This window comes from Pseudopipra pipra, chromosome 3 (genome assembly GCF_036250125.1).
Source record: "Pseudopipra pipra isolate bDixPip1 chromosome 3, bDixPip1.hap1, whole genome shotgun sequence".
Classification (NCBI taxonomy): domain Eukaryota; kingdom Metazoa; phylum Chordata; class Aves; order Passeriformes; family Pipridae; genus Pseudopipra; species Pseudopipra pipra.
In genome coordinates, this window is record NC_087551.1 from 84599898 (window position 1) to 84618870 (window position 18973).

The 18973-nt window shown below is 35.0% G+C and overlaps 1 protein-coding gene across 4 annotated transcripts in view; it reads right to left on the reverse strand.

Annotated features, from left to right (window-relative positions):
• The window catches only part of SENP6 (SUMO specific peptidase 6), a 71175-nt gene that overhangs the window by 17115 nt on the left and 35087 nt on the right, over window positions 1–18973 (reverse strand). For 3 of the 4 annotated variants that reach the window (XM_064650106.1, XM_064650109.1, XM_064650107.1), the window contains 8 exons: window positions 16984–17004; window positions 12404–12474; window positions 10059–10198; window positions 7324–7714; window positions 6246–6478; window positions 3617–3787; window positions 2673–2715; window positions 839–1018 (listed from right to left, as the gene is read on the reverse strand). In XM_064650106.1, coding sequence (XP_064506176.1) covers window positions 839–1018; window positions 2673–2715; window positions 3617–3787; window positions 6246–6478; window positions 7324–7714; window positions 10059–10198; window positions 12404–12474; window positions 16984–17004 — 1250 coding nt within the window. The remainder of the gene's footprint in view (window positions 1–838; window positions 1019–2672; window positions 2716–3616; window positions 3788–6245; window positions 6479–7323; window positions 7715–10058; window positions 10199–12403; window positions 12475–16983; window positions 17005–18973) is intronic. The other variant, XM_064650108.1, reaches the window with a different exon arrangement.

Genomic DNA, 18973 nt, shown 5'->3' on the forward strand with positions numbered 1-18973 from the left:
TCCACCTGGGGTCTACTTCCTGCTCCCAGAATTGTGTAAAGGTCCCCTGCGTGCTCTCCGATTACTTTTGTAATTATAATACTCCTTATAGCTCATACTTTTTATAGGAGGTGGATAAGGTTATTGTAATAGTATTATGGAAGCACACAATTCTGAGACTGTTGAAAGCTTTCTTCCTCCATTTGAATCCATCATGTTTGTACAAAACTGAGTATAAATAATCACAAAATTTAACCTAAAGAAAAGCCTACTTAAGGGTAAGAGGACTCTATGCTGATTGTAACAGGAGTGCATACGAAGATGCATATGCTAGGTCCTTGAAAACTATGTGGAAATTAAATTTTATTTTAACATGCACAAAGACTATCCACGTATTTTCCAAGCAGATATTGGTCTAACTCGTAACATCACTACAAGTATACCGGGGAAAGAAATCCAAGCCAAGCCATACAACAGTTTCTACTGAAACTAAGGCCTGTCAGGAGTACAGCAGAGAAAGCAGAAGAATAGTAAAATCTGTCACATAAGTGTAAAGACTCATATACAAAACCTAAACAAACCAACTTGCTTTCATTGACTACAAATATTAGTGAAAAAAGTTATACTAAACTGACTGAATGTTATAATTAATTAGCATGTGTCTGGACAAACAGAATGCCAAGCTGTTCTGAACTGTAACTCTTCACCAGCCTTGGAAGGTGACAGTGTCTGAAAATACACTACACCTACCCCAGCCAATGATGACCGTTTTAGTCTTAACGCATTTAGTCTAAATTCATGACCCAAAATATTAAAATACAATTTAAAGTCAATAGTAGACTAAAATTGTTTTACTTACTGTCTCCTTTACATTCGTACCAGACATTATCTTTACTCATTTTCAGTTGATCTCTCAGGCTACTACAGGTTGCAGGTACTGTTTGTAGGAAAACTACTGGCAATTTTCGGACACTACACCATTCACATTTGGTAAGCTCTGAAGTTTTCAGGTTAATCTCTCTGATATCGTTTTCTGATTCTACGAGAAAATAATAACATGATATTAAATTATAACAAAAATTTTTATCTTTCCTTTACAATTTCCACCTTGATTTTAACAAGAAATCAGTATGTGCTCATTAACATTCTTAAAAGTTTTTAAGACTTTGAAGTTAACGCATATCCAGGAAGTGATGGGTTTTTATATCTTAAATAAGACAAACTGAATTCCAATGTCACCTGTCAGGAATCAGAAACAAACTGTTTTCTTCTCACCAACTTTAATCTACTCTTTATTCCATGGGAAAAAACCCCCACAATTTCCAGTGGTTTAAATTTGCAAATATTACTATGACACATTTTACAATAGGTTTGTAAAACTGTCTTTGTAGAAAGTTCTCGTATGAAAAATAACTTTAAAAAGAAGAGGAGAATAAACACGTGCAGAGAAATGATCTGACAAGGTAACAAGGTACTGCTCTCAGTTGACTTCCAAAGAAAAATGACGGTAATATGGTAAATTTTTAACACTACATCTGATGGCTGCCAATGCCAATGTTGAGTATTTTACAGGTTTTACTGAATTATGAAACTGAATACAGAAATTGATTTAGATGCAAAACTCAAAAAAATTAAATGGAAAAGTGCTAAATGCTCCAACAGACACGACATTTAATGAATCACCATTTTTATGCTATTGAGGGATCAGGTCCCACGGAAATAATTTCACTGTGCACCTTTTTTGACTAAACTTGATAGTTGTCTTCTATAAATTATAGTAAGTTTTTTAGTGTTTTATTTTTTAAATACATTTAATGCATGAAAACTGGTAGTTTCTATTCATCTTTATTTTAGATGCAACATAAATACTTGACTGACAAAAGCTACATTTTACAGGCTGTGAGACACCTTTCTGCCTATAACAATGACAAAATACAATAGTTCTCTCTAGAAATAACAAAAGCAAAATTTAACAGAACTGTATCTTAAGACTGCACCCAACAAAAGGTAGCAAAGTTTTTCAGGCCCAGAAAAAAATCCTGCAAAAGAAAAGGAAGAAAACAGAGCAAGTGCTGTAAGCTCACCATTTCCTAAGCTATGTCATTTATTCTTTATACCATATTTCTTTCAGTAACATGAAATATACAACTTTTAGGCAAGAGAAAAAATTACCAAGGGAGATATAGACAAGAAAGGTCTAAGACACCTGGGTGGTTTTTACTGTCTACTTATGATAGCCAAAATAATGAACTAATATAGTGTTAAAGAGCTAACAAGTTTTACAGGAGGGTTACTCTTGCTTTTTATTTTTGATAATAATTTTCAAGACAACCATAGCCCATCACCACCAGAATATCTACAGATCTTCAACTCAGATGAAGGGGAAAAACTAATGACCCAGCTGCATGCACAGCACAAATTGCTAAGTCCCGCTATCAGTGAATTTTTTTCTGTCAGTAGATGGCAGAGATAATGCAAAATCCTTTTGTTTTTTATTCACCAGGTAGTTCAGCTCAAATTTGTACTCTCCATTTTTTTTCTTATCTGACTACAGGCACCAGTATAATTTATTACATAAATGACAAAACCAGAATGAATACCGAATTATCATTCACTTGGTAATACCTTTAACAAAGTTACTTCATTCAAAATATATATATTGAGTACCAACATAACGTGAAAAATGTACTCACCTTCTTGACTCTCTAGCCGTATTTTGATATAATCCAAGCAAAACTGAAAGAAAACATAATAGTAAGATTTCACATCTTCTCCAAACCAAAACTGACTGAAAGCCTTTTAACTGTTAGTAAATACATTTCAATTGACTAAGTACTTCAGTAATAAACATTTTAAAAGTCAAATTTTACATGTTAAATTTTTAAAAAAACCCAAAATGTGCATTTTAGCACAACTCAAGGAGGCAAGCACATTCGTTACTACTCAAGAGTCCTTTTCAGTCCTACTGTTGAATTTTAGATCTCTCTCAAGTACTCAGTTTCCAAAAGTATTTACAATACCTTGAAAAACATAACAAATTGTATTTCTTCAAAAGAGAATGTTATCTATCATTATTTAAGCAAATTAAAAAAAACCCAAGGTTTTGCAGAAAGGTGGAAAGAACAAGTAACACCTCTCTGCTGTTTCTGTGGTTACCCCAGCAAGAAGTATGTGTTTTATCTGCCTTACTGCATACAACTAACCTTCAATGTCTCCTTGAAAACTTCCATGTAACTTGGAAGGTTAACAAAAAAAAAAAAATTGTTCTATAGAAGCAAAATTAATTCACCTGTAGGACAATGCTTCTTCCTCCTACCTATCAATATCCACATTTTTTGTGGCTGTTGTTTTCCATTTTCTTAAGAAATGCATACTAACCCATAACTCCCCAGCAACCAAGTAAACAGGATTTTCAAGGCTTTTGTAGGCACAGTGTTTCTATTAAAAACCAGAGCTAGACTGCAGGTGTTAGTACCCAATAGTAATCTGAGTTTCTTTGGAAATCATGGCCTCTGGAATTATGGACAAACTCACTGTTCCACAGACAAAGGCAAAATATTACATTTTTTTCAAGTATGAAAATAACAATGTCCACGAAAACCTGAAAGGAGAGCTGTCAAATAACAAGTTTACTTACAATCACAGGTTCCACTACCATTCTTCGTAGCGTTCCTATTCGTATACTTCGACAGTTCAGAATGACACTTTCACAGGAATTTTGATAATTTAGAGGTGCAGTCTCGGTTACCATCTCTTGAGAAATAACTTTACGGCGTTTTATTGGAGTGTCAGACAGAATGTTCCCAAACTGAAAAGCAATTTTCAAGGTTTCAGAATGTCTCACTAAGGTTTATTGCTAAACCAAGCTTGTTAAAACTAAGGACTAAATTTTTGGCAAGTTTTCTGTTGGTCAACAGGATTACTTGCTAGAGCTTCCACCTCATATACAGAAGGTAGATATTTACTAAAAGACTTTTTGGGAGCCTGAGGATGTTAACATTGCTACATTCAAGAAGAAAAAAAAAAGGTAAGCTGACACTTGTAGACATTTTGTTAACATTTTCAGATCATGAATAGTGCTTCTAAAATTGCCAAAACCAATTCAATTTTAGTCATTTTGAAACACCGTGCAACTGGCAAAACAAAGTTATTTTTAGTATATTTTATTTATTTAGATAAAAACACTAATGCCCTAAAAATACAACAATGTTGGTGGTTTCATTTTTTTTCCAGTTTTTGTTAATCCAAGCTTTTGGTGACCAAGTAATTTTTGAGGTACAATGCATCACCACATTAGCAGAGTAGAATCCTCCAGAAATATAAATAAGCCAAATCAGAATTCCTCAAGGCATCTCTACAGAACTACTAAGATGCTTATAGGATAGATTCCAGGGTCAGGAGACTATGTACTGAAAGAAGGCCATGTGGAGTTTGGCTTCAATTCAAGAAAGTCTCTAGATGCTGACTGAAGCTGTAATCTCAATGAAGTATCCTGTTTACCAACAGAACAATCTTACAAAAAACCTATTAAAATGAAATAAAGCCTGCTGATAGCCATCAGATTAACGTATTTATTTGTTGTATTGCTTATATTGCTCTAGTTTGTTGAATTTTCTGTACACTAATCTTCTCTTTGGTATTTATATAGTTTCATAAAGCTGTCCATGAGCAAGCATTCTTTTTCGTTACAAAATACAATTAAACTCCCACAGAAAAACATTCTACAGGATTCAGTATTCTATTAAGACTAAATCTCAAAAATTATATCCAAGTCCCTAATCACTAGCACATCTTAGCAATAATTCAAAATATACTTTTGGGTGCTTCATTTAATACACTGGAGAAGGTAGGGATCTAAATCCCTGTAATTAAATGTTTTCCTAAGACTCTTGTTGAAGAGAGCTTTTCATTTTTGTCTACTGGACTGGCTAAATATTATTAAAAGCTTAAAACAAATCACACACAATAAAACAGCAAACATCAAAGTGGTGCTATATTCAAGTAGCCTCTTCAGTGAAGAATTAATGCATATTTTGAGAGAAACACAACTGAATGAAGCCTTTTCTATCATATCTGGCAAAACTGTTGATACCTGCAATTCTTGGTCTTGAATCAATGCAAAATTTGGGTTATACTTCACCAAAAAAAGATCTATATCCCTTGTTTTCAAATGTAAGCTCTTTTCTACTTTTATCTAAAATATGTAGTTAATTTCCAGTTTTAAAACTCGTTTGTAAAGACTAGTGACCAGGAACATATGGATATACAAACATTTGAGAGACTTTCAGAAGTCTTAGACACCAGTGCCTTCACAACGCAGAGCTTTCAGTTAATTCAGCAAATACCACTAGAATAACTTAATTCAGAACTTTTTATAATCCAACCTTTTAGCCCCACAGCCTTATTGTAGGCTTAGAGGTTCACAACTTTATATTGACAGTGATGACTAATTATACACTACATTATAAACATCCACAGTTTCATCAATTACAGCACTAGAATGTTGGCTTCTTTAGTGTTCTGACTCAGAAAACATAAAGGACTGGAAATCTGATCAGATACTCTTGTTGAATCAAACTCACAATAGTGAAACTGGACAAGTAACTCAAGAATGGTTTTAATCAGCACTATTAATCCAATACCAATTGTCACAGGAAATTTATTCCTCTTAATGGCTCACTACTGAGACAGCTTTTACCACAGCGTGAAATCTGTCCCTTTTGACCACACTTAAGGTGTCTGCTCATGGTACATTTTTTTGTCTTTGTTTATGCAATTCTTACAGTAATATTCAACTAAAAAACAAAACCCCCATCACAAAACCCCTAAAATAAGTGCTATTAGTTGGGACAGTTGTCGAAGTATTTTAATTTTCAAGGGCCACTATTGATACAAGTGTCTCTTTTCAAGTTTAACTTCATATGTCCAAAGTCTTAACAGGCAACAGCTGGTTCTGACATTCTTCTGCAAACTAAGTAAGCCCTTGAGCTTCATAGAGAATCCCTGCCCAGTCTCAAAGAGTAAACATTCAACACAGAAGCATTTATGTTAACAGCATAACTCAAATCATCATGAATCCTTGCAAAAATATAATGAACGCATTTTCTTATGTTTCCAGTATTATGTAGGCCAAAATACTACTTGATTAGCTGCTGAATAAGAAAAACAATCAAATATAGTCAAAATCTGACAGTGCGAAACAAGCCTTTACATATTCCGTTTATTATTTGATTTTTGTTTTCTTTAAACAAAGCATTAAATAGTACCTGATCTTTCATTCTTGCTTTTCTTGGTAGTGTGACTGCAATTTCTGTATCTGTTGTTATACTACCTATCCTCTGTTCTATTCCACAACTGTTCTCCTTTAATGCTGCTTCCACCTTTCCTGTAGAAGGAGCTGGGGAGGAGCGGGCTGAATCTGCAGGACGAGGTGAAATGCTTTCCATTCTCCTAGTGCTGCCACTATTCTCCTCCTCATCATCATCACTAGACAAAACAACTAAACAGAAAATATTAAATTCTCAACCACTAAATTTTTCTGTAACAGAAATTTTTTTTCAAATAATAGTTTAAAAGTAATTTACATAATTGTCCTGCAGTGCCAAAAAAGTCCACATGTATCATTATATTATGCTTTTATTAATGTTTATTTGGAATCTGCTTGCAGGTGCTCTCTCCCTCGTTTTTCATTTCTCACAACTAACTCTACAAAAAATGGGTATCATTAATCCACCTCTAGATGTGAAGCCATACTTTCCTTGGTTCAATCAAAAATTGACAGTAAACAATGCAACTTAAAAACCAACAAGAAAATTATGACTGAAATCATTCAAATCAGTAGGACAACGTGGTCTAATAAAATAAGCACAGAACCAGAAACATAATTTCTCCTATTCCATCCTTCCTGCTTATAAATTGAATTTACATACAGAAAGCACAAAAATTAACATTTTACAAACTGTAAAATTTAAATAGATGTGTAGTTCAAAAGAAAAGGGAGAAATTATTAAATAAAAATAAAATACTGCCTTCCCTTTGGGAGAATGAATAATGGAAATCTGCAAAGAATGCTTTTTCTAAAAACTATGAAGCGTAAGTCTTTTTTTAAACAAACAAGAAAAAGATTAACAAAATAATTTTTGCTTTCCCCAATCTTCATCTTTCTTGGAGAGGACCTCTGCATACAAAAAGGAAATTATTAAAAGTTCTGTCCCCCTTCCCCAAGAACATATACACAAAAAAATTCCATGCAACATCAGTAATGTAAACCTGCACAAATAGTTCCTTCATTATACCATATCTTGAGTTTCCAGCTTAGGGCTGTAGTCATAAAAAAGTACTTACTTGGATCATTTAGTTCAGACGGTCTTGTACTTCTCTGTCTTAAGCTTCCTGTAATTTTAGGATTTTTTGTCCCAGTTATAAGACCAACTTTCCCATTGTGTCGTAACATAGAATGTCCTACAACTTCATTACTCAGTAGAATATCTGCTGGACCTTTTCCAACAGCAGAACTATAAAACTTCTTTGTGCTGAACCCTGTACCTGAAGATTTTTGCCCTGCTGAATTCTGATGTATTGAAGAACGTGATAAAGGTCCCACAGATTCACTTAATGTCACAGTTTGTCTGGAGACTCTTTGCAAATCCTTTAGAGAAGCACTTTCACAATGTCGGCATTTGGTCTGATTTTCATTTGCCCTCCCACAATTTGGGCAATCAGTAGAATAATCAATCTGTTCCAAAAGGTAAAGGAGAAACACACACACAATCAGTAACTGTAAGCAGAAACATACCATTAACAAATCTTGCACTTAATTTCTGTTCAGAATGAATCACAGAATCATTTAGGTTGGAAAAGACCTTTAATATCATGGAGTCCAACCATTAACCGAGCAATGACAAGTCACCACTAAACCATCTCCCCAGGTGCCACATCGACATATCTTTTAAATATCTCCAGGGATGGTGACTCAACCACATCCCTGGGAAGTCTCTTCTAATACTTGAAAACCCTTTCGGTGAAGAAGTTCTTCATAATATCCAGAGACTGAGACCACTATGTTAGCAATTACAGTAAGCAGAGAAAGCAAACATTAAAATACAGTTTGATTTTTTTTTTTAAGAAAATGAAAAACATTCTACCAGAAACAAACATCATCTGTGGCAATTTTTGAAAAAGTGATTAATGTTGGACAATTCGGATTTTCCTTCTTGCCTTTTTTCCCCTTAAGTAACACACTGTTCAGATACATATATCCATCAGCATATATCCATCAGCAAGATCATCCAGTTATATATAATTTCTGTAAAAAGAGTTTTGCTGTGAAATAACCTAAGGATCCACAGAGCAATGCCAAAGAGGACTCAAAGAAACCTCGTAGGTCAAAGTCATTTGTCTTTCCAAGATATTTTCTAACAGCCTGGCAAGTCACGCAGGAAAAATCACTCCTCAAAGGAGGGGAAAAAAAAAGAAAAGTAAATACATTGCTCGAGTCCATTATCTCCAAAAAGAAAACAGGACTTGAGGAATAGGAGTTTCCCAAACTTACAAGAAAGCAGGGGCTCAAAGAAAAATGTGTATCCTATCACTGCAAAGACAGAGGTGTCTTTTGTTTTTCTCACATGTACTAGGTCCAACTTAATTATGTATTACAAGTGTAGAACTTGGACTTCTAAACCTAAGGGATTCAATACTAACACATAAACTACGGAATGTGTACCAAACTGAATACAGGACACCTCTAGAGCCGAAATTTAGTGCATGTTATTGTCTCCTGGAACACTGAACTCAAAAGGCGTTAACCACTGTACTGTGAACTACTGAAGATAACAAATACCTACATCCCACCAAAACCTCTTGAAATCTAGTTTCAAAACACAGTTATCACAATCTACACTACCCCCACTCCCAGCCATGAACACGCTTCCAAGAGTTCCTCAGGTGTGCGACCTTGAATCAATTCAAAACCCAAATGTAAAGACCAAAGTCATACAATGACAAAGTATTATTTTTACCAAATTTCTGCAACTTAACAAAGCTACGCATACTGTAGAGAAACAAAAAAATTCCCCAGTGTATAAAATATATCAGACCTTTAAAATCTGAGTCGTGGGAAGAGATATCAAGTGACATGAAAACGAGTTGTGCCTCAGTGCTATTACCAGATGTAGTTCTTAGAAAGTTACTGCTTATCAAATTGAAGAATTTCAGTCAGACATTAAAATATTCAAGAGAAGGTACCAACTGTACCTGAAGGATCTTAAAGTAACTGTACCCCTCTACTTCAACCACACACCAAGAATTTTAAGCCAGTTTCTTTAATAACATCATATTAATTAACTAAATATGCAATAGAAATGCGTAAGGGCAGCACCAAGTGTTTCCACCTAACAAAGAAATAGTCTGAGTTACTTTCTAATACACAAGAGCAAGCACAAGCTAAGTATATACAATAATCATAGATCTGTGATTTATTTTTTTAATCAAGATCTCCTTACAGGAAGGTTTTCTTTGATAGTCATACAGTGTGACCTGTATGTGGGCATTATGAAACTTCCATAGTAACCTGTGAAGTTGATAAAAATAGAGAGCCTTAGAGGAATTTCAAAAATATCTTACATCCAATATTCAGAAAAGCTCCTGACAAAAACATGTTGGTTGGCTGCATCTAGACCATAGAGAATACCATTTGGATACCCAAAATAGCTAGTTTCACTGAAAAAGCAAGCAACTTCGTAAGAAGTACTTGCATTTTTGCAGTACTTCACTGTTTTGAGTACAGAAAATCATGAAATTATCGGTCTCCAGTTTACCAATCAACCATTCAATTAAATCAGATTCTTGTTCTTTTCAAATTCTTTTACTGTTCAAATAAAAATAAAAATATTTCATGGCTAGTGTTAATATGAACATTTAAATATCTCTATCACTGTAACTTTTTTTTATTTGTGTACATCTTCCTCCCAACTCTAAGGATTTTTAAAACATAACCTTGTTTCACCCCTTCAAAGTCTGCTTTTAAAATATGCATCACTCTTTAAAGTTAAGCCTTTACATGTTTTTAAAATCTAACCCACCTTTGACTGAGTTAAGCATTTTTTTGTAGCAGAAGATTGACTCAAGTCAGATTGATATGAATTGCAGTGACTTTTCTGTCGCACTTTTCTCTTTATTTCACATTCTGATTCTGAGTCTTCTGTATTTTCCATTCCACTGTCTAGGAGAGAAAAAATGCAAAAATGTTAACATTACATGCCCACTCATACGCTGTTATATTTATGATCAACTTAGTTCTTTACAAACACTAACTTGAACCAAACATAAACACCTTTTTAAACTTCCAACAAACTACACTGCTTCAAGTGTCTCATGATTCGTTGTATGAGTAAGAAAAAATTCCCCAAAGTAAATTCAAAAATGTTGTTTTACTAATGCTGTCTCAGTGTCTCTCAGTGACAATTTGTATCTTGATATCTTTGGAGGAGGCTTTGGATTTGCAAGTCTATACTAACTTCACTGCAGATCAAATGGAAGGTCTGCTGCCAAAATAGGAGGGGATGCTAGATTATGCTGTTGGTAATCTTTACTACAGAATTACTGATGAATGCATTTAGAATAATTGGGAATGTTCTGTGTAATTACAATTTCACAGAATCATCAAGGTTGGAAGAGACTTTCAAGATCATCTAGTCTAACTATCAACCTGGCACCACCATAATCACCCCTTAACCATATCCCCACGTGCCACATCCAGACACCTCTTGAACATTGCCAGAGACTGTGACTCTGCCACTTCCATGGGCAACTTATTCCAAGGCCTAACCACTCTTTCAGTGAAAAGATTTTTTTGAGTATCTATTCTGAACCTTCCCTGGCATAACATAAGGCCTTTACATCTTGTCCTTTCACCTGAGACATGGCAGAAGAGACTGCCCCCCACCTGGCTACAGCATCCTTTCAGGTACTTGTCGAGAGGAATAAGGTCTCCCCTGAGCCTCCTTTTCTCCAGACTAGACACCCCCAGCTCCCTCAGCTGCTCCTCATATGACTTGTGCTCCAGACCCTTCACCAGCTTCATTGTCCTTTCCAGACACACTCCAGCATCCCAAAGTCCTTTTTAAAGTGAGGGACCCAGAACTGGACACAGTACTCGAGGCACAGCCTCACCAGTGCTAAGCTGTCACTTTTCTAGTTCTGCTGTCCACACTATTCTTGACACAGACCAAGATGCCAGTGGCCATCTTGGCCACCTGGGCACACTGCCAGGTATAAACCAGCAGATTTACTCTTTCAGATTTACTCCTTCAACATAAGACACAACAGTACAGTGAATTAAGTGTTTTATACTGGGCCATTCATTTAAATACTGTAAGAATATAGGAACACAGAAACCCATGAATTAAAATCTCACCCTGTGCATTTTAAGAAGGGGAATATGTTGAACAAGAGTGCCTCAATTAGATTTAAAGTAAAAGTGCAACTTATATTCCCTAGTTTAATTGCAGTCTCCATATTGGAACTTTTTTTAAGACTATCTTTTTTTCAAAAGCTATGAATACTTTTTCAGTATACATACTGATGATCTCACAAACATCCTATCAGACCACATCTCAAAAAAACCCCCACCTTTTATTGTTTCTTTTTTGAAAACAAGGTATTCTTTAGTTTTAAGTTAACTTACTTTTCAGTAGTACTGCTGAAATTCTACTTAACACTTAACCTAAAATGGCACAGCAAAACAACTTGCCAGTGGAGATGGCTATGCAGCTGAATAGCAGGTTTAGAGTGTATCTGTACTAACAAAGCTTAACAAAACACAAAAGTGAATTTTCTTTTCCAGTTTCACAATTTCCACACCTCAAGACAAGCTACATTTTCTCTATTGCACCTCCATCAATTTTCCCTAACAACAATATAAGACTGTGTTTCAGCTGAGGTACAGAGCAGTGTTGATGCTGCTCTTCTATTAACTCCTTCAGTGTATCAATATACCAAGTGTTTGTTGGTTACCATGTCCTATTGTTCTCATACTAACACTACTACAGAAGTTCCTCATCAATAATTCACAAACAAGCTGGAGGCCTGGGCTCAGACTGGATGATCTCCAGAGATCTGTTCCATCTCCAATTCTGTGACTCTAAATTTTCCCTTATTTCTCTTGTTTTTAAAGTAACTGAAGCCTAATTTAAAATTACTTATTACAAGACTGAACCGGTTACAGAAATCTGTCAAAAAGGGCAAAATGCTCACTTCATGCACAAACTTGTATAAAGCCAGAATAACATGATGTAAGGCTATAAATATATATATATATTTATATATAGTACACACACACACTAAAGGCTATGTAAGATTTGGCAACACACTCATATTCAAAAAATTATTCTGCTTAAATAAAATGAGAACTCTAAAGATAACTTACCCACTCCTTGTGACCGTGGTAATCTAATGTGGTCTGCCTCTACTTTCTGAAGCTGAGGTGGGTATTCTTTTCTGGAAAATTAATTAGACGTATGGTTGTTCTTTCGACAGACACCATTATAATTTAGTCACAATTATACACGAACAAAATAAACCTGAAATGTATCTGAAAGCTCTGAATAAGTAACTTCTCTCTATTACATACTATTTGTACACTTAAAAAAGTATTGCCAGAATGCTAGGAACAGCCACAGTAAATGTCTTGGAAGTGTTTCTAATCTAAATCTCTTCTGATAATAATCAATAGTTCAGGAGTCTCTCACTTGCAGACCCAAGTCTCCAAATACTGAAGCCTGTATCTTCCCCCCCTCCTCGTCATTCAAGACATACAAGACAGATACTTTTAAAAGCCAAGAATAGAAACAAATATTATTTTAATATTAAAGTAGATTCCACAAGTTCCACAACTTAAAAAACAGGAAAAGAAGATGCAAAACAGAGGGAAGAGATCTGACATCAAAAACTGTTCTGGCCAGAAACCAGAAAGAACAACACAGGATAAAACATAGTTCCTATATATTTGTTTTTAAAATATTGTAATTAATTTAGACAAATTACTGGTGTAATTTGCATAATAAAGATATCACATATTTTTGTGCAAATTACTGCAATATAAGGCATTATAGTAAGATTTCTTTAAGTTTCCTGAAAGATATTTTCAGTTTACATACACATGCATCAAATTATGCTACTACCAAATTAAGATTCCTGAAGTTCACTGCATCTTGGTTACTTTTTGTGGCACTTTTCTTTCTCAGTGCTTCCTCTGCCCTGAAGCTGTAGGTTACTGTTCCTGTCATAACAGAAGATGGCATGCACCTGAAACACAGGAGGCCTTGCCAACAACGTCAGCAGAAACTGGTTTTATTGGCAAGTTAAGCAATGGGCTGCAAATAGGCCACACATCCCATCCTGCTACCTCTGATTACAACCAACAGCAAAGGAGTGAAGCACACAGCTGTAGGCAGTAACATCGCCAACTAACAGCTTAATTTTGAGGACCCATCTGAAAAAAATTTGGCTATGGCTGATATAGACTTCAGCACTAATAAAATAAGATTTTATTTCTTCCAGGACAGCATTTCCTAATGCATCAAATTATAAAAACTTTGAATTTTCTGCATTTCAAGGTAATATTTCTCAGAGTCTTCACGTATTTTATTATTAACTAACAGCTGTTGTCTGAGTAGTATTGCATTAACATGTCTTGTTTTGAACATAATCACTCTTAGAAAAACTATTTCCTAACACTGAAATTATATTTAAGAGAAACAATATTGTAACTATTTGCCATTTAACTGAGAGCAAACAATAAAACAAACGATATGGCAGATTTAGAATACTAAAATTTCTTTTAAAATGTAGTCAACAATTCAAAAAGTCTCTGGACATTTCTAGTTTACAATTTTTCTTCTAAGAATCAAACAAGATTGTATTACATTTTTAACACGCAATATATATTTATCTTTTTAAGATGATAAATTCATTATTTACTATATATGGCTAAATAATTCTTTTACAATAAATCAGAATACAGTAGCATTATCTACCCCTGTCTGAATTTTATGTTAGCAGCATAGACTCATATTGATACCTATTCAATGGCCAAACACTTGCAAGAATACAGAAGAGCTAGCAAAAAATGTGTATCTTTTTTCTCCTACAATACAGAACTGTTACTCATATGCTCACAGTGAAGCAGTGGCACCCAAACCTAACTCACAAAAACCAGCTCCTAATCAACTGAGGCTTCCCAGCAAAGTTTAGCATGGTTAGCAATTCAAGGTGAGGCTTGAAGTTGCTTTGAATTAGAAAGAAAAGTGAAGATTATTTCAATCACTACTTAATTTCAGATTTCATCTGGAAAATAAAATGCTTTCTTGGAGACAGTGACAGCCCTCCCACATGAAGGCAGAAACACTAAGTGCCTCCTACTAGTTTCCTTTCCTGAAAAACCCACACACAAACAGGAAGGCAGAGCCCACCACCACAAAGTTTTTACAGACTACAGCACTAAGGTGCCCCTCTCAGCACAATGTCTATTGCCATCTGAACACTTGCAGATCCATTAATACCTTCTCCAGTAAAGCACTCATTTAATTGCACGTGAGTGCAGAAACAGAACGGAAACTATGGTGGTTTTTTAAATTGAACATGACACATGCTCAATTAACATGTTGTTAAACCCTAACCAAAACTAAGTCTTCCATTTCAACAGGACTAACTGAGAGATCAAACACCTGAACAGATCAAGATGCAAGACTACCTACATACTGTGCCTAACAGTTAAACACCCCAAGAAATACAATAACAGTTAAAATCCCCAAGAAATACAATATTGATTGCTGTTCCTACCATCCTAGCAAATACTTAAAATATATTTTTTTTTGCCTGTTACATTTCCTAAAAATATTTATGAGATTCAGATTTTGCTTGAAGAACAAGGCTCCATTCTAAGAGGTTAAACAATTTTAGGCATCTCATTTATCTCATCCATCATAAGCACTTTTAATACCTTTAAGTACAAGGGAAGTAGACCAGTATTTGATAAAAGCAATCTCCAGAAGTAGTAAAGCATCAAACACAAAACATTAATCACTGTACCAAGAAAGATTGGGCTTTTTCTGCAACAGACATGACCGAATACTGAGGCAGTCTGCATTGTGCAGAGTCATGAACTTTTGACATATCTTAACAGCTAAGTCCTAGAGTATTCTTGACCAAGCATGTTTTGCCCAGACAGAATAATGTCACTGATTTTGTATTTTAAGCAAACATTCATGATTACTGCCATATTCCTTTACTGGTGGAATTGGACCTTAATATCTTCACGTCGGACTGCTAGACAGACCTCCATAACACCCCCTAGCCTAACTGACATTTTCACTTCATTTCTTCTCCAGAAAAACAAAAAAAACAAAAAAGGGGGGCAGGGGAAAGGGCAGGACCACAATTTCTGGCTATGCCAGAAAGAAATAAACATTAAGAAACAGCTGGATCTGGGAATATAGGAGACAGTTCCACCCACGATTTGGCACACCACATCAAAAAGCTTGCACCAACTCCTAACTTTGTTGAGGTGCAGGCTTACACAAGAGCTGTGTTTAATGTGCAGCCTGCCTCTTTGAGAGGTCACCTTATTCAACCTTTCCTCTGCTTCTGTATGCTACTATTTAGAGATACACCACTGCAGGCAGGCTGCTGGTTTTTACATCATTACACAAAAGAAGAGTAAAGCATGGTAAGACTGAAGCACCAAGCTGCTGAGGTAAGATTTACCTTCAGCATGTCTTATAGGAAAAACAGAGTGAAAAAGTCAAAAGCTGAAAAGAAAAGGAGCAGCACTGGGAACAGGGTTTTTAGTACACAGGTCAGTAACCCCATCTGGCCCAGAAAGTCAGGAGTTGCGGCTGTACTTATCATGAAAGTAAAGTTGAAAACCACATTTAGCAGCTCCTGCCTACATCATCTTCCCCTGCTAGGACAGCAACAAAAAGCAGGGAAAGAAAAAAAGAATGCATCCAGTAGTATTGGGTTAAGAAGCAGCAGGTATCCCCATGAGAAAATTAAGATCACACCAGCATGGAATGCAACCCTTGTCTTCTATGCCATTCAGTGACACTAACTGGCTGGTGAGTTTGACAGTTCTTTTGAGAAGTAACAAAAGGCAGTAAACCAGAAAGGCTTGATTTTATTACTGAATTTGAAGTAAATTTGGAAAATCCTGAATTCACAAAGAACTGTGTTATTTTTATCATTAATGGTTAAACATTATATACACTTTTTAAACAAATCAACCTGGTATCAAGCTCATACTGCCAAACATCATCTACATAGACAAGATATTTATAAAAACTCAATGAATTCCTTACTATCCACAAAACATTTCCACTAACATACAATTATAAACTACATATGAAGAAAAACAATTGTATGGTATTTCATACTGCTAACAAAATATTAACAGCAGTAAACCAGATGCAAAGCAAGTGAGAAACGAGCCTGAAATGAGCAATCAAAAACCAGTGTGTCTGTTTTTGCTATACATTTTCTGTTAATTGTTTTAACATATATACTTCATGAATATACACAGTAATGCAACAAAAATCTTTAATGTTATTCAAACCAAGCTGAGATGAGAGTGAAAGTTGTTAAATAGCCTACTAAGATCTGCTTCAGAATCATTCCATTACACAAAGTTTGCTGCTTTACAAAAAGAATTAGCAAAATGCTTACCTAATTTGACATTGGTTATATGAATAGAGAGATAAAGTTCCAGTGGAAATACACCTCAAGTTCACGTTAACACAGCATTATTTAGAGATGAATGTAAAAGTCCTTTTTCAGTCAAAGAGAGTAAGTGAACCACAAAAACAGAGCAAAACACAACCAACCCCCATTACACATAAGCAGATATGATTTCCTGGATTAAATATTCTTTAACTAGCATTGCTACAGCACTCAATCAGTTAATTTACTTAATGCTCATTGCCATGCTCATTTGATCAACAGTAAGCTTACCTTTCCTTTCGGTCCAGATTGCTTAAAATATGAAAAAAGAAAAAAACATATAAGATGCAAAGCCCCATATGTGTTGTACATCACTAAATGCAAAGGTTATTAAATATAAGGTATAACTGTTTCATTGTCTCTTGCACTCACTGGACTAGTTTTCAAACAAGCACTATAATTTTTTATCGCATTTTTGTAAGAGTGATTAGAAAAGCGCAAATGTTACTTCAAAGACAGCGACAGTCAGTGGTCTAAATAATACATTGACTTGAGTCTTTTTCAGTGTGTAAAATTCGATTAATTCTGATCTTAACCTGGTCATGTCAATTCACTTGCAATGTAGAAGATGGTAAAACAGAATCCTAATATGTGAATTAAGATCATGCCTCATTTCCAATCATAGAATCATTAAGGTTGGAAAAGACCTCAAAGACAGAGGCCAATCATTAAAACAATCCCCAACTGCCATACAAAGGATTAAAAAAAATCATGTAAGAACTTGTTTCTAACCATTAAAAAAAATATTTAAAGTGTTTAATTGAGAAAAAGATTTCAGAAAGTAATCTTTAAATATTCAAGAAACCACATGTAAAAGCTAGAGAAAAATAGACAGAAACCTCTTTCTGAGGTTTGGGCTAAAAAAAAATATTTAGGAACTAGTTTCACAAGCATCTCCTTTAACGTAAGTTAACATAAAACGGAATGTAGCTGATGCTCACAACTCTAGTCCTCTGTGTACCAAGACTGATATAAAAATAGATCTAACTAAGCATAGTATTTAGACAACCTGAAAATAGCATCTTTATGTCTCCTGTCTTCAAAATTTGCAATATGGAATGCTGCAAGCTTTTAATCAACGTGACTGTTCCTCCCAACCATCAAAAGCCTAATGACCTATGCATATGACATATGCATAATGACATATGCATTACACTAACAGTGTTCTAAAACAGAACAAATTCAAATTGTTTCCTGTTTTACTTCAGTCACACTAAACAGAATACTATTATTACAGAGTAATAAAATCTCATGCTCCTTTTCACAAACAAAACACAAGAACAGAGCAAACTTTAATACTCTTGTTACTCAGAAAACAGCAGGAGTGGAAGTAAGGCAGGTAAGAACGTAGTCATGATACTACTACAGAACACAGTATGAAAACACATTCCATCTCCAGAGTGCTCTGGGAAGAGAGTAAAAGGACTTCAAAACTGAATGTGACCACAGCAACTTAGACTGGGGTGCAGGTAATCGGCCAATGATGTGTGAAGGTGGGGAAAAATTGCTTCTAACAGGATCTAGCCTTCACAAACAATAAATGCTGCTTTTGTACAGGCCACATCTCAGTTTTTAAATCCAGTCAGATTCAAACCATGTCTGCATGGAGCCATATCCACTATCTTTGTATCCTTGGCACAGTTAAGACGAAATTTGGATTACCCCTTTATAGGTGTTGTAAAGAAACTCACTCTGAAGGAACACATACTTAATACTAGGGAAACTTAAAGGCAGGAAATGCCTTATACTGTACACTGTCATTATATTAGATGCCTCACTTGCTTGTTTTAAAATCCCTTATTAATATAATAGATTTAAATGAATTCTCCTTTTTACATATCACAAAGATTATGAAATTAGAACCTCGGACAGATACAGGAATTATAATGATCAGTGTCCCTACCAATTGCTTCATGCAGCTCATGCATAAAATTTCTTACACATGCTGTACATACTTGCTATTTCAGTGCCAAGTTTTACAGAACAGTCAGTCAATAGCACAAGACAAAACTATGTACTTATTAAATGAAGCAAAATAGTTTGAACTAACTACAACACTAGGCCAAGCTATATCTGAAAATCCATTGTATCAGAAGTGAACAAATTTTAATTTAATCCCCAGATTCCACTGGAAAAAACATGAATAATATTCATCATAATATTACTTTGAAATATCAATTTTGTTGCACTAGAAACTTTATTTTAAGTATGAGTGCAGCCG